Source organism: Musca domestica, unplaced genomic scaffold (assembly GCF_030504385.1).
Source record: "Musca domestica strain aabys unplaced genomic scaffold, Musca_domestica.polishedcontigs.V.1.1 79, whole genome shotgun sequence".
Lineage (NCBI taxonomy): Eukaryota > Metazoa > Arthropoda > Insecta > Diptera > Muscidae > Musca > Musca domestica.
The window spans coordinates 2,406,204-2,420,401 of record NW_026712406.1 but is presented as its reverse complement, the minus strand read 5'-3'; the positions used below and the strand labels follow the sequence as shown (position 1 = coordinate 2,420,401).

Sequence of the window (14,198 nt, the reverse complement as noted above, 5' to 3'; positions counted from 1 at the left end):
TCGTCTATCTGTTGTAATCACGCTATCTTTCGAACAAATTAAGATAGAAGGTTGAAATTTTGCACACATGTGTATTTGGCAGTTTAAGTTCGTAAATGGTTTATGTCGGTCCACCTTTTCGTATAGCGCCCACCTCTCACAAAAAAATGCGTCATGAGTTCCCCGCCTTCGTATAGCCCCCGTATAACGATGCCTCCCGATTTTTGGTACTTGATGATTTTATCGACGCTATTCACCGGAATTGTATCACATTTCGTATTTGAAGAAGGTAATGGATACTACAACCTATGACAGAAAGTTTTCTATGCAGGTCCACCTCTTCGTACAACGGTTCCCCCATTTTTTCGGTTTTTTGACGATATTAGCGACATCATTCAACGGAATGGTTTTCATTTTCTTATTTCAAGGTTCTAATGGGTTCTACAGGCTATGACAAAAAATTGTGTGTGTATTTTGTATTTATCTTCGTATAGCCTCCATATAACGGTTTTCATTTAAACCCTATTTTTCAACGATTTTTTAAAGTATTTCAAGTTCCTTCCAAATGTTGATGCTTTTTTATTTGTTTTGCTGCAGAATGTACAAAAACCGTTTGGTCCTCAACTATTTTGTCCTATTTTTAAACATTCAGCCATATGGCTATTACATACATCCTAAGTCTCTTTGGCCCATATCCGTTGCAGTACATTTGGATTTGAACTAGGGCACGATAACCTTCGATTAATAACCTTCCGATTTAAAATATTTTGCTTCTTAGAAAGAGAAAAGGTCATCCGATTTTGCTCCAACTTTGTAAATCTAAATATTTCATCAGCTCTAGATCAGGTGCAGAAATGAACAATATCGGTTCCGCCAAGTACATCCCCCACAAAGTGTCAAATTTTTTTCATAAAATGCGAAATAATTATCCGATTCTTTTCTAATTTAGAAAATTCTAATATTTGTATCGAAGCTAGGTCAGACGCGAAAATGGGCCATATTGGCACATTCTATCAAGTTCTTCCCCCACAAAGGGTCAAAATTTGGAATAATTATAACTCTAATAAATTTTAATATGAAAGTCCGATTGTCTTCAAATTTTGCACATCATAATATTTATATAAACAGAATATCTGTTGTGAAATAAGCATACAATTACCTCCAAATTCTGCACACTCCTTCAAGTGGCAGAGACACAATAAGTTAAAATGTTGAATAACTAGCTGAATAGCTCATAAAACGCGAAATGAGCATCCGATAATTTTCACACTTGACACATCCCAATATTTATACTAACACAACACTTTGTCTAAAGATGAATTGCATCGGTCCACTCCTTCTGGTACCTCCCCCCACAAAGAGTCAAAATTATGAATAACCGAAACGATCATAAAATGTTCATAAAATGGGCTATATATTAGCCCATTCCCTCTGATACCTCCCTATGAAGTATCAACATTTCAAATTTTACACATGTTGTAATTTCTTCTAAAATAAGTTCTGCTGTGAAGATGGGATATATTGGTGCACCCTTCTAGTACCTTCCACACTAAGGGTAAACATTCTGAATATCCATGATTCTCATAGAATGCGAAATTAAAATCCGATTCCATTCAGACTTGACATATCTGAATATTTCTATCAATATAGGGTTGTTAAAAGGACAGGATCTGTTCTGGTACCAGAGATAGATCGGCCGATTTCTTCTGGTACCTCCTCCATATAGGACTCAAGATTTTGATAAAGAAAAAAAACTTCCAACTGCTTTTAAATTTTCACAATTTTCAATACTTTTATCTGTTATAACTTACGAAACGAATCAGCTATTCTTTACAACTTGCTATATCTAAATGTTTCTGGCAACCTAAATGGAATACCAAAATATGGAATTGATGATTTCGCATTAAATTGGGTATAAGTGTTCGATTTCTTGTAATTTTGCCTATACCAATATTTTTATCAGAATTAGATGAAGTATGAAAATGGAATACTTCCGTCGACCATGCCTGGTAATTCTCGCAATATTTTCTAAAAATTATCACATAACCAATATAGTCCAATCCTGGCACTTCGCAATAATTATATCTTATTTATTTAGGTCTGATACGAAACGGACAATATTGGCCCATTCCTTCAGAACTTACTCCATATAGGGTCAAAAATTTGAATAATCATAACAGAAGTTAAGATATGTTGAAATAATCGAACATTGGCTGAGGGTGTACATCTGTCGGCAAATCCGTCTGATACTATTTAACTGGTTTTATGTCAACTTCAGTAGTTATATGTTAAATATCTTATTCAAATTTTTTAATTCGAAGATGTCAAAAAATTAGAAATATTGGTTAGTAGAATGATATTAAATTAAATATTTAAATGTTATTTATCAACAGTCAGATCGATAGGGAAAATTTTCAGAAACAGAGAATTAAACATTTATTAAAATCTATTATCTTCACCTATAATATTGGGAAAAAAATAAAGCCTCTATATAAGGTATATAATTTGGTTAGGCATATTATTTTTTTCATTCACTATTAAGTTTAAGGATCATTGCATAGTAGAGTTGTGTCAGTCTCTTTCAGAGTTGAGTACACCAATTGCTGAACGTATGAGCGATTTCATAAATTTCATAACAACCATGGTCCACTGAACTAAATAATGAATTAGTTAATCAAAGATACTAGATGGGCTCAACTCTATTGCATAGCACCTGCGATGTTTCTCACTACGAAACTCGTTGTAGCTGATGAGTTTTCATATGTATGTATTACGTATTGAAAATGTATACAAATTATAAATGAATAATATAATATTTTATTAATAAGTTCTGGAAAAACCTTTTTTCGAAATAGTGACATTAAAAGTTTCAAATGGAAAGTTGGAAATTACACACACATATATGTATTCGAATATATGTTAATGTTGCTCTACATAACTAATGTGTCATTAAACTTGGTCATTTGCATAAATTTTGCCAAAATCATTTTTAATTCATTGTCTGACTAAATAATTAACAGCCAACTCGAAAAGTTTCCTCACAACATTAATGACAGCCAAATGGAAACACACATTTAATCTCTGGGCTTAAGAAATGCTGTCATGTTGCTGATGCACATGCTATTCATCTGCCAGGCTGAGTAAAAGTTCCTAATTTAGGCTCATTTGAAAATAAACTAAATTTTGTAAATAAATGTTTGTGCGTGTGTTGGTGTGTGTGTGTGTATTTACAAATGATTTTGCCATTTTACAACATTCTGGGAAAAATCTTTTAAAAATCATTTAAAACTATTTTTAATTTCAGTTTAGTAAAAGTTGCCACTACAGTTCTGCAAAATATTCCCCCCAACGCCGCCCTTTGAAAAGCTGAACTATGCTGTGCTCATTTATCCGTTACCTTTTTTTCTGCCAACCCGCCCCCCCAAAATCTACTCATATATATAGACATAGACAATTTATGAACATATTTTTAAGTTAAATATGCTTGAAAAGTTTTTAGGCACTTAACATTAATGAGTAGTTCATACTCTTACGGTTATGGAAGACAGGCACACACACTTCAACATACATACATACATACATACGCAAGTGTATAGGTGAATGGCTGCAAATTGTCGTTCACATAAGTCGTATAGGATTTTCCGTATATAGAAAAGGAAATTGCAAATCATGACAGAGGGTGGGTGGGTCGTGGTGGTGAAATAGTTGTTGCTACTCTAGGTTTTTCGGTGTTAGTCCAATGTACCTTTGCACTAACACACATGCCGTTCCCTCATACACCCACACACATGAACATATAAAGCAAATATAAGCACCATTATCTCTTGTGAATTATTAAAAATTATATAATTTCATTTCTGTTTCAAAGTTGGACTAACAGTTAATCCTTAAGTGTTTCGAGAAAACTGCAAAGAACTTTGATATTATTTTAATAACAGTCATGGCTAATAGTGTGAAAATTTGTGGATGGTAACAGGGATCATTTAGAAGAGCTACTTTTCTGGCCAAGAAAGGTTGGGAAGAATATGAGTTCGGATGAAGAGGATCTTCTTGTGATTAATTTACTATAATTGTATTCTGGGAAATGGTGTGCTTCCTTTAGGTGACAAAATTTACATATTAACCCTAATGTGGCAAATTAAAAATCCTCCTTAGTCAAATTTTCAGACCAAAGATTATAAACTAGAATGGGATACATAATCGAAAAAAAGTATATTTTATACCATATATATACTAAAAGTCTACAGTACACCGTACAGCACCATAAAAATAATTACGAAATAACATGTCTCGGAAAGAATCGATATTTTCAGTTTTTCGAAAAAATAACCAATTAAAAATTATAATTCCTATGAAATTGCATATAAATTTGGTCCCTACGTCTGTTTGGATAAAATCCGTTTAAGGACATTTGGGGTACATCTAGCGATGTCCGTCCGTACTTCTGTCTGCCTGGCTGGTGCGCACGATAACTCTCGTAAAGAGTATCCGATTTAATCCAAACCTGGTACATCGTAATATTATTATCAAACTTAGATCGAGTTCGGAGATGGTCAATATCGGTTCACTGCTTCTGGTACCTCACCCACAAAATGTCAAAATTTTCAAAGAAAACATGTTAAAAAATAGCATTCGGTTTTGTCTACAGATGTTCGATTAATTAAATATATTTTGATTTCTGTTACGATTATTCAATTTTTAGACCCTTTATGGAGTAGGTTCCAAAGGAATGGGCCAATATTGTCCATTTCGTATTGGACCTAAATAAACATGATATGAATATTGCGACGTGCCAGGTTCGGACTATATTAATTACTTGCTTCACTTTATACATAATTTTTTAATGTTACAATGTTGCAAAGCACACATTCATATCAGATTTCTAGTTAGCAGAAATAAAACAGTGTTGGCTTGTTTGTTCGGGATACCATAGTATTTTGTTGTTGCAAAATGGTCAGGCTTAATCTCTTTATTGTTGTTTTTATAAAAATTGTTTTTATAAATATTTAGAAAAAAACAAGTTTTTAAGAATCGCTGACTTAAAAATATTGAAAATTGTGACTCCTTGTAGATTATGTACCAGGAGGGGTTCGCCGATATATTTCATCTTCATAACAGATCCAACAGATGTGTGAAATTTGAAGAGAGTTGGGTGCTTATTTCGCTTTCTTTGAGTGTTTTGTTTTTCAAAATCCTAAACACTATGTGGGGGAGGTACAAGAAGAAATGCTCCGATCACTACCATCTTAATAATAAATCTTGTGTTGATAGAAATATTGAGATGTACCAAGTTGGAACGGAATCGGATATTAATTTCCTGTTTGATGAGCTTCATGGATACTCAAAAAATTGACCCTTTTGGGGGAGCTACCAAAAGGATTGGTTCGATCTCCATCTTTATAACGCTCAGAGAAAGCGATTTAGAGACCGACTATCCATGGATCGAATTGAGATAGAAGGCTAACATTTTTTATACATGTGTATTTTGCCAGTAGGTCATATAACGGTACCTCTCAATATTCGGAATATAAATGATTTCTGCGACAGCCTCTGACAAAAAATTGTCTATACATGTCCAAGCCCTCGTATACCCCACGGTAACGGTACCTCCCCTTTTTATACCCTACAACAATTTGTGTTGGGGGTATTATAAGTTTGATTGGGCCAAAAATTATGTAACAGCTCGAAATATCGCCGAGCTGAGTCGATTTAGCTATGTGTGTCCGTCCGTCCGTCCATCTGTCCATGTTAATTTGTAATCACTCTACAGGTCGCAATTATGGTCCGATCATCACGAAATTTAGAATGGAGGTGGGGCTAGAGCCAGAATAGAAGCCTATTGCTTTTGGTGATTGCATAATATTTAGGGGTGGAAATGGACCAAACCAAATTTTTCTGATTTTGTAGTCGCTCTACAGGTTGCAATAATAGACCAATCGAAGCGGAAGTTAGCATGGGGCTGGGCAGAAGCCTTCCAATTTTGATGTTCATCGGGTAATATTTAGTGGGTGAAATAGACCATCACATTTGTGTTAAATAAAATACAAATTTTCCATTAAACCACGAAAAAATTTAATCCCGTCAAAACCACAAATAGACGAACAGGTCAACCCAGACCGTTACGTAGATTCCGATAGTACATATATCAGATATATATATATCGAAATATATACAATGTGTACACTGAGGGAAAAATCCCGTTGCGAAATCAAGCACGTATGTTGTCATTTTCGCAACGACCCGTTGTTATATTTTTCAACAACGGCTGTTGGTGAATTGTGCACGAACGTGCTCAAATTGACACCGAGACGTGGTCAACTTTCGGTACCAACAACAGCCGTGCTTAATTTGTCCATTTGTAATATTGGTAATTGCAGCCGATTACACACGAGTAAAAAATGACAACGGTGGTGCATGATTCACACACGGTCGTTGTCAATATGACACCGGTCGTGTATGAATTATGCACCACCACCTGCATAATGATGCACCACCGTTGTTACTTTGTACACCGACGTGCATGAATCGTACACGATCGTTGCCATTTTAGCAACTACCGTGTATGAATCATGCACCACCGTTGTCATTTTTTTTACTCGTGTGCAATCGGCTGCATATTTACCATTTTTTCCGTGTTATTGAAAGAGAAAGGACGCATTGTGCAAAAAATTTATTGAAAATGAATAATAATTCGCAAGATCCTCAAAATATCATTGGTGAGTTGTTAGAAATCGATGGCAATATTGTTGTGGTTCGCGATACAAACCATTGCAGCAGTCAAGATGCGGAAAACAATGAGGACGATTATATGTTAAGGGAGTTCTTAAAAGGAATAAATATGGAGTCGCTTTTTGAACAATTAAAAGGTAAGTAAATAAAAATGAATTTTTCAGTTAATCAGTGTAATTAACAAAGAATTTTCTTTTTTGTTCTTTTAGCATCACATGTAACATTTCGCAGCTTGCAGTACTTGAAAAAAGAAGATTTAAAGGAAGCAGTGCCACCATTGGGACTGCGTGTTGAATTCAGAGAAAAGCTCTTTGCTTGGAAAAAACGAAAGGTACGTATTATTTGTTTTACAGAGTTGAACTCAGTATTAATATTGTCATAACAATAGCTCGGGATTGATGACGAAACTATGTCAGTTCCATCTAAAATAGGTGAATGGTGGAAACGCAACGAGACACCTGCAAGTACTCCTGGTACTCCCGACACTACAGGTTCGAACTGCTCAAAAGCCAAAGGAATTTTGTCAGAGGTAAGGTAAGAGTAATATTTGTGTAAGCATAGTTAATGTAGTTTTTTTATTTAATATAGGATCTAACGGAATTGTTAACACATACCTCGAAGGGGAAACTAGCGCTTGAATGTAGTAGCGTTAATAAGAAATTAAGTGACGAGCAAAGAGATGATATAATTAATATAATTATTGAAGATATTTTAACCAACAATGTTACTCTTTACACTCAAGACTATATGCGCATATTGGATGAAATTTGTTCCGTTTTTCCTCTTGAAAACGAAATGAGGGTAAGATTAACAATATAAACAACGTATCTGATTATGTAGTTTCTTAACTTATAATATGTCTTTATTTTTAGGATTATTATTACATTTCAAGAAAAGGAAAGAACAACGCAAGCGGAAAACTTTATGCCAAGTATAGAAACAAGAAGTCCAAAAGAATAAAGCTTTTGATTTCCGAGCCTAGCACAAGCAAAGCAGCAACTCACACATCTCCTAATTTTTGTAACAAAGATGTTCCCGAAATTGATGAATCAGTTGAAAATTCATTGAAAGCTTCCTTACTAAGAGAATGTAATGATTGGGGATCGATCTGCGAAAAATGGAAAAGATCTTTTAACATACGGCAAAGAGATATAAAAAATTTAAGTAGCCATACATTTCTCCTTGAATGGACGAAGTTGTCCGATGCAAGAGCTTCAGAATTGGTAAGTAGCCATGAGCTATTTATTTGTATATGGATACTAATGTTTCGTTTTAGGTCAACATTGATTTCGATATTATGTATCCACAGAAAGGCAATCTTCTACTTTCTAAATGGGACCAATTTAAGAAAAAAATTTACAATTATTATGGGAAAAATATTCATAACGAACATTGCAAACAACTCTTCGCAAATGTTTTGACGGCAAGCAGCATAGGTAAATTTTAATTCCTGATTTATCATAAACATTAAAAGTAATATTTATTTTATATTTCGGTTGCAGATGCTCAAGATTATATATACGCAATACTGTTGAATTCAGTTTTACCATCACCTGCTAGGTTTAAATGTGGAAACGGTAAATTACGAAAAAAAGTAACAATAGCTGATTCGCAGGAAAGTTTCGTACTGCGACTACCGACAATTAACGATTATAAAAGGCAAATTGATACAGTCACTGAAAAGTATTACAATGCTGGATTAACTATACAGCCATTTATAATTGTGGAGGGTTTGTCCGATTTCAATATAAAAGGTTTTTATGTTTTTTTTAACCACAATTTGTTAAAATTTCAATCGTTCCTCGAATGTTTAGATACATGTTTTAAAATTTTTCATGCACTTTCTTTAAAATATCCAAATGCCTGCCAAATTCCATGGATTTTTATCCAAAAATATTTTTATGAAATTAATACTGTATATGATATAAAATCAGTTAATTTGACTTCACTTATTAATTTCTGCAACAATAATTAAAGTACAATTCAAAATGTATATTTGCTTTCGTTGCCGTAAGCATTTTGATAAGGCAAATCTTTTAATAGCTCATTTGAAAACAGACCATTTAATGTCCACTAAATTTTTAAAAGTACAATGCGTTCAGGACAACTGTAAGCAAACATTTACAAAATTTACGTCATTCAGAATTCATTTAGAAAAACTTCACAAGAATCACACAAAAGCTCCACCAATGGTTAAAGCCATTAATGTGCCAGTTGAAATGTCATCATCAAAAGAAAATGATTATACAAACAGTGAAACTGTTATTAACAACAATACAATAGAAAAGGATTTAAATGTTTTGAAAAAGAAAACCTTATATCTGTCTTTACAATTACATGGTCAAAGCTATATGCCTAGAAATCATGTTATAGAAATACAACATTCTGTTTCAATTCTGCTTTCATCCATTTCATGTACAATTGAAAAATATATAACTGATCATCCAAATTATGAAGACTTAAGGTACTTACTAAACTTTTGTAAAAATCCTTTCGAAGAAACTAGAACGGAATATAGACTTTTAAAAATTTTAAAAGAACTAAACTTTTATGATGATCCAAAGGTTTATGTAATTAGCAATCAAGTCTCGGAAATTGTTATCAGCGGAAATCCCAGTTTAGGTCCAAAGTTATCCAATATTTATATAATGCCACTGAAATTCATGATAAGTGCCCTTTTTAAAATTCCAAATCTCTTAGATTTGACATTAGAAAACTCCAAAAAATTCCTAAATTCACCTGTTTTACAAAATTTTACAAACGGTGAGTTATATAAAACTAAATTATTAAAATATCAGTACAATTTAGTTATTCCCTATGTCCTTTACATGGATGATTTTCAAATTAATAATCCTCTTGGAACCCATACATTTTCCATATGTGGTTGTTATATTAGCTTTCCTTCAATGCCACAGCACTTGTTGTCAAAACTTGATTATATATTAACTGCTGCGTTTATACCATCAAAGGATTTAAAAGAACGTGGAAATGAAGTTTCATTTCACAATCTTGTAGAAGAGTTAAAAATTCTAGAAGAAGGGGTTGAAATTTGTGTTCAACAAAGTGTTCAGAAGGTGCATTTTATTTTAGGTGTAATTATTGGAGATAATTTAGCAGTTAATAGTATTTTAGGCTACGTGCAATCATTTAACTCTAAAAGATTTTGCCGGGTATGTAGAAGAAAAAAGTCCCAAATGCAATCCGACGCAATTCAGCATTTAGATAGTTTAAGAAACCAAGAGAATTACAACTCAATGTATTGGAAAATAATTTTCAAGAAACAGGTATTAAAAACAAGTGTATCTTCGAATCTTTACCAAATTTTAACGTCACTGAAAATTTTTGTTTTGATATTATGCATGACATTTTCGAGGGCATATGTGTCTACGATATGTCTAATGTAATTCTCGGGCTGATTCAAGAAAATATTGTTACGTTAGATTGTATTAACAGCAGAAAATCTTTATTCCAATTTGGAGAAATTGAAGTGGGAAATAAATCTGGACCACTAGATTTATGTAGATTGAAAAACTATAACTTAAAAATGACAGCTAGTGAAACTATGTGTTTTACTCATTTTTTACCTTTTATGGTAGGCGATTTAATTCCTTTCTCCAACGATCACTGGAAAGTGTTTATAATATTATTACAAATAATCGATTTACTTTTAAGACCAAGTTATATAGAAGACGATTTAATAAAATTGGAAGAATTAATTAGAGATCACCATTCACTTTATATAACATTATACGGTTCGTTAAAACCGAAACACCACTTTCTTGTCCACTATCCCACATGCTATCCGAAAATGTGGTCCCCTTAAATATCTCTGGAGCATGAGATTCGAAGCTAAACACAAGGAAGCAAAAGCCTATTTAGGAAATACTACATCAAGAGTAAATCCCTGTCGTTCATTATCTATTAAGTCTGGATTGAAATTTTCCAATTTTTTATTAAAACACGAAGATAACTTAGAACCAAATGTTATCATTAATACGCATACCATCGAAGATTTGGCAAAAGAGGAATATTGTTACAAAAAACGTAAGCCAGTTTTAAATTACCAAAATTGCAAAGTGTCTGATGACATTTTTTTTAAGGGAACTAGGTATAAAAAAAACTATTATTTAGCAACAAATAATGCCGCAATTGAACTTTTCAAAATTAAACATTTAATAATTGAAAATGAAAATGTTTACATTTTATGTAACCAAGTAAAAGTTAAAAACTTTGATTACCATTTACAATCGTATGAAGTTGGTTCTCTGAATGAGGATACAATTTTTTTAATACCAATTTTAGATTTTATTACTTACCCATTTCACTTATATCCTATGAATAATGGAAAAGTTTATTTCAGATTTAAGTTAATTTAATTTGTTTCTATACATTGAATATATGTAATTCGAATTGTTTTGTTAAATCAAATATGTATTTATATTGAATTTATGTAATTGGTTTCGTTCAATAAAATACTTTTCAAAAAATGTCGTTTCTTCTACTAAGGGTATAAAATGGAAAAGGAACGGATATCAAAAAATGACCACCATTGATTTCAATCTGACAACGGGCGTTGACAATCCGACAACGGAGCGTTGACAATCTGACAACGAAGCGTTGACGATCTGACAACGAAGCGTTGACAATCTGACAACGGGGCGTGCTCGAAATGACCACGTATGTGCTCATTTCATGCACATCTGTTGTTGAAATCGTTGCCAAAATCTCGGTGTCAAAATGACAACAGCGTGCTCATTTTGACACCAAACGTGGTTGATACACTATCATACACGGATGTGGTCATTTCATACACGGATGTTGTCATTTTTTCTCTGGGTGTATATACAAAGAAAGGGGATGTTAGCTAGAATGCTTATATTTCAAGAATGGTTGGGCCGATTTTGGCAGATTTTGTCAATTTAGAATGCCCTCTTGGCACAAAAGTATAAAATCTTAAAAAAAAGATGTCAATAATGATGTGAATATAGATTTTGTAGTATTTTGTGACAGTTTTTGTTATTTTTCATATTTTTTATCGCATGCGATTTTTTAATTTGACTTATAATTTTGAAGTGTATATTTTGTAACATTTTTTCACCTTACAACACAGGTTGGGTTTATATACAAATTACATTTATCGTCCGATCCTCACGAAAATTTTCACAAGGGTAGGGTAAGGCTCGGAAGAGCTAGGCTTATAGTTTTCAAAGATGTCCGTAATATATTAAGGGGTTGACAACAACAACTTAAAATGTTCCTGATTTTGCAGCCCTTATAAAGGTCACGAAATCTCGCGAGAAGTCTGAGTTTATGACAGCGGATAGAATGAACCACTACTTTTGTGTGAAAAAATTCCAGAATTACTTACAGGCGATATGCGAAATACAAAAAAGGCGAACTTCTGGCTTTTTTATGCTAATTTTGTTGACGAATGTAGCCAATTATCGTAGACAAGCAAATCATATAGATCAGTCTAAATTTGGAGATATAGAGGGGCCTCTTGCTTTTGAAGATGATCGCAAAATATTTAGGGGTTCAAATCAACCAAAAAAGAAAAAGAATCTCCTCATCATACAATTGAAACCAATCGAGTCGCCTGAGAAGAGAGTTAGGGACAGGGAAAAATTCTAGCGTTTTGGATGACCATTGGAATATATTTAGCTGTAAAATGGACCACAACAACTAATAGCACGACGGAGTGCGTAAATATTGGGCAAATGTCCCTGGTAAGGGTAATATTTGGGCAGTGCTCTATGACATGGATTTGGACATAAGGGGGCTTCTAACATATTGTAATGTTGTAGGGTACCACATGGTCGGCCCCGCACGACTATAGTCCTTGCTTACTTGTTTTTAGGTTTACTATTTGTTATTGGTATTGAACGATTTTGGACCTAATTTCTAAACAAATCAATTGTTATTTGGTTTTCCTGTTTTTTGATAATAGATTTTTTCCTTTCATAAAGTGTTCACTTGTGGCACTGCCTTCAAATAATGCATCTTTGAATTTTTACAATTTAATAGTAGTTTTGTACGACGAAATTTCATTCCTTCATCAAATTTAGTATTTTTACGAAATATAGCTAGGAAGACGCCAAACGTTTTGAACTAGTTACGTGGGGCCTGTAATTTGTGTATCACAAATGATTATATAGGTTGGCTTCAAAGGCTGAGCCCCAATTTAGACGTATTTTTGAGAGCTATTCCAATATCCTTAGAATCTGAAATACTAAGTAGAATTATGTGCTTGGGGCGAAAATGTCTTAAAATTTCCTATTTGGTGACTATAGCAAATCCTTAACCTATATTAAAAATTTCCTACCACGACGTTTCACCCATGTTTGGCCAGCACTGTAAACATATGAAACATAAAACAACACCCCTGAAACCCCAATGTAAGTCGGCAAGATTTATGCATTATGAAGAGACCAAAAAAAAAAAAACATTGAGAAAGCTGAAACATTTGCAACCATGAAAGATGGGTTAGAAATTCAAACTTCTTCTGGAAACGCATAATACAGAGGGAGTTGTGGCAATAAAAAGAACGAAACTCAAATGTTGTTTTGAATAGGAACCCAAAAAAGAAAGGACGAAAAAAGGACGGTTAAACATTTTAACTGCACAACGGACAAGCGTTATGCTTGTAACACACAATCTTGCAATGAAATAGACACACACTCACACATATTTCTCTAATGCAGGGAGTATGTGGAGCGTTTTCCTTTTTTCCTTTTTTTTCGGAAAAGATGCAAAAGCCAATAAAGTAACATTTTGCATGCATGCATGAATATGCATGCTTTTGCAATTTTATGCAAATAAAGTAAATAGAAAATATACAAAGACCCTCAAAATATGCAGTTTTGCCAGCAAACACACACACCCCCACACGCTCACAAATAAAGGTAATGAAAGTATGTTAATAAAAAAAATTATATTTTTGTCTGCCAACGGAAAACCACCAATTACGAGAACGTTTGTCAAAAAAGGGGGAACAAAAGAGAAAAAAAAAACAAACACGCCACTTCCATGTGGGCTAGCAGCAGCAACAGCACCAGCAACACAAAGCTAACCATTAAACTTTTGAAATGTTACACTCGAATTACTTTTTAACATTTCAACAAAAATATTTGCACGAATGTGTGTGTGTGTGCGGATTTTATTTTTACAAAGAAAGTGCTTTCCAATGTATTTGTTGACGGTTTTTTTTTTTTATTTCAACATTTGTATATTCAAGTGTCATCAACTTTGTGCTTCAAATTGAATTTAAATTAAATAATATTTATTTATATTTTCATATCGAGTCAATTTTATGAAACGGAAATTGTTTTGAAATCAAAGTTTGATAATAACATCCATACAGGTTTTAAATTTTGTTCATAGAACAAAGAGTTATGTTATACAATTTTAGCAAATTTAAAAATGTTCGCTATGGAAAAATCAACTTCCTATTCATAATGATAATGAAAATGGAATGTCCACCTAAAATAGTA

At 33.2% G+C, this 14,198-nt stretch overlaps 2 protein-coding genes across 3 annotated transcripts in view; both read left to right on the top strand.

Annotated features, from left to right (window-relative positions):
• LOC101893452 (tyrosine-protein phosphatase 99A) overlaps positions 1 to 14,198 on the top strand; it is a 606,223-nt gene that overhangs the window by 319,424 nt on the left and 272,601 nt on the right. The window lies entirely within an intron of this gene.
• LOC131806542 (uncharacterized) lies at positions 6,430 to 8,990 on the top strand. The gene is made up of 7 exons (XM_059130729.1): positions 6,430 to 6,845; positions 6,918 to 7,039; positions 7,097 to 7,237; positions 7,297 to 7,509; positions 7,581 to 7,931; positions 7,985 to 8,144; positions 8,211 to 8,990. Exons 1-7 carry the CDS (start codon positions 6,542 to 6,544, stop codon positions 8,681 to 8,683), a joined length of 1,764 nt encoding a protein of 587 aa, XP_058986712.1. The 5' UTR covers positions 6,430 to 6,541; the 3' UTR covers positions 8,684 to 8,990.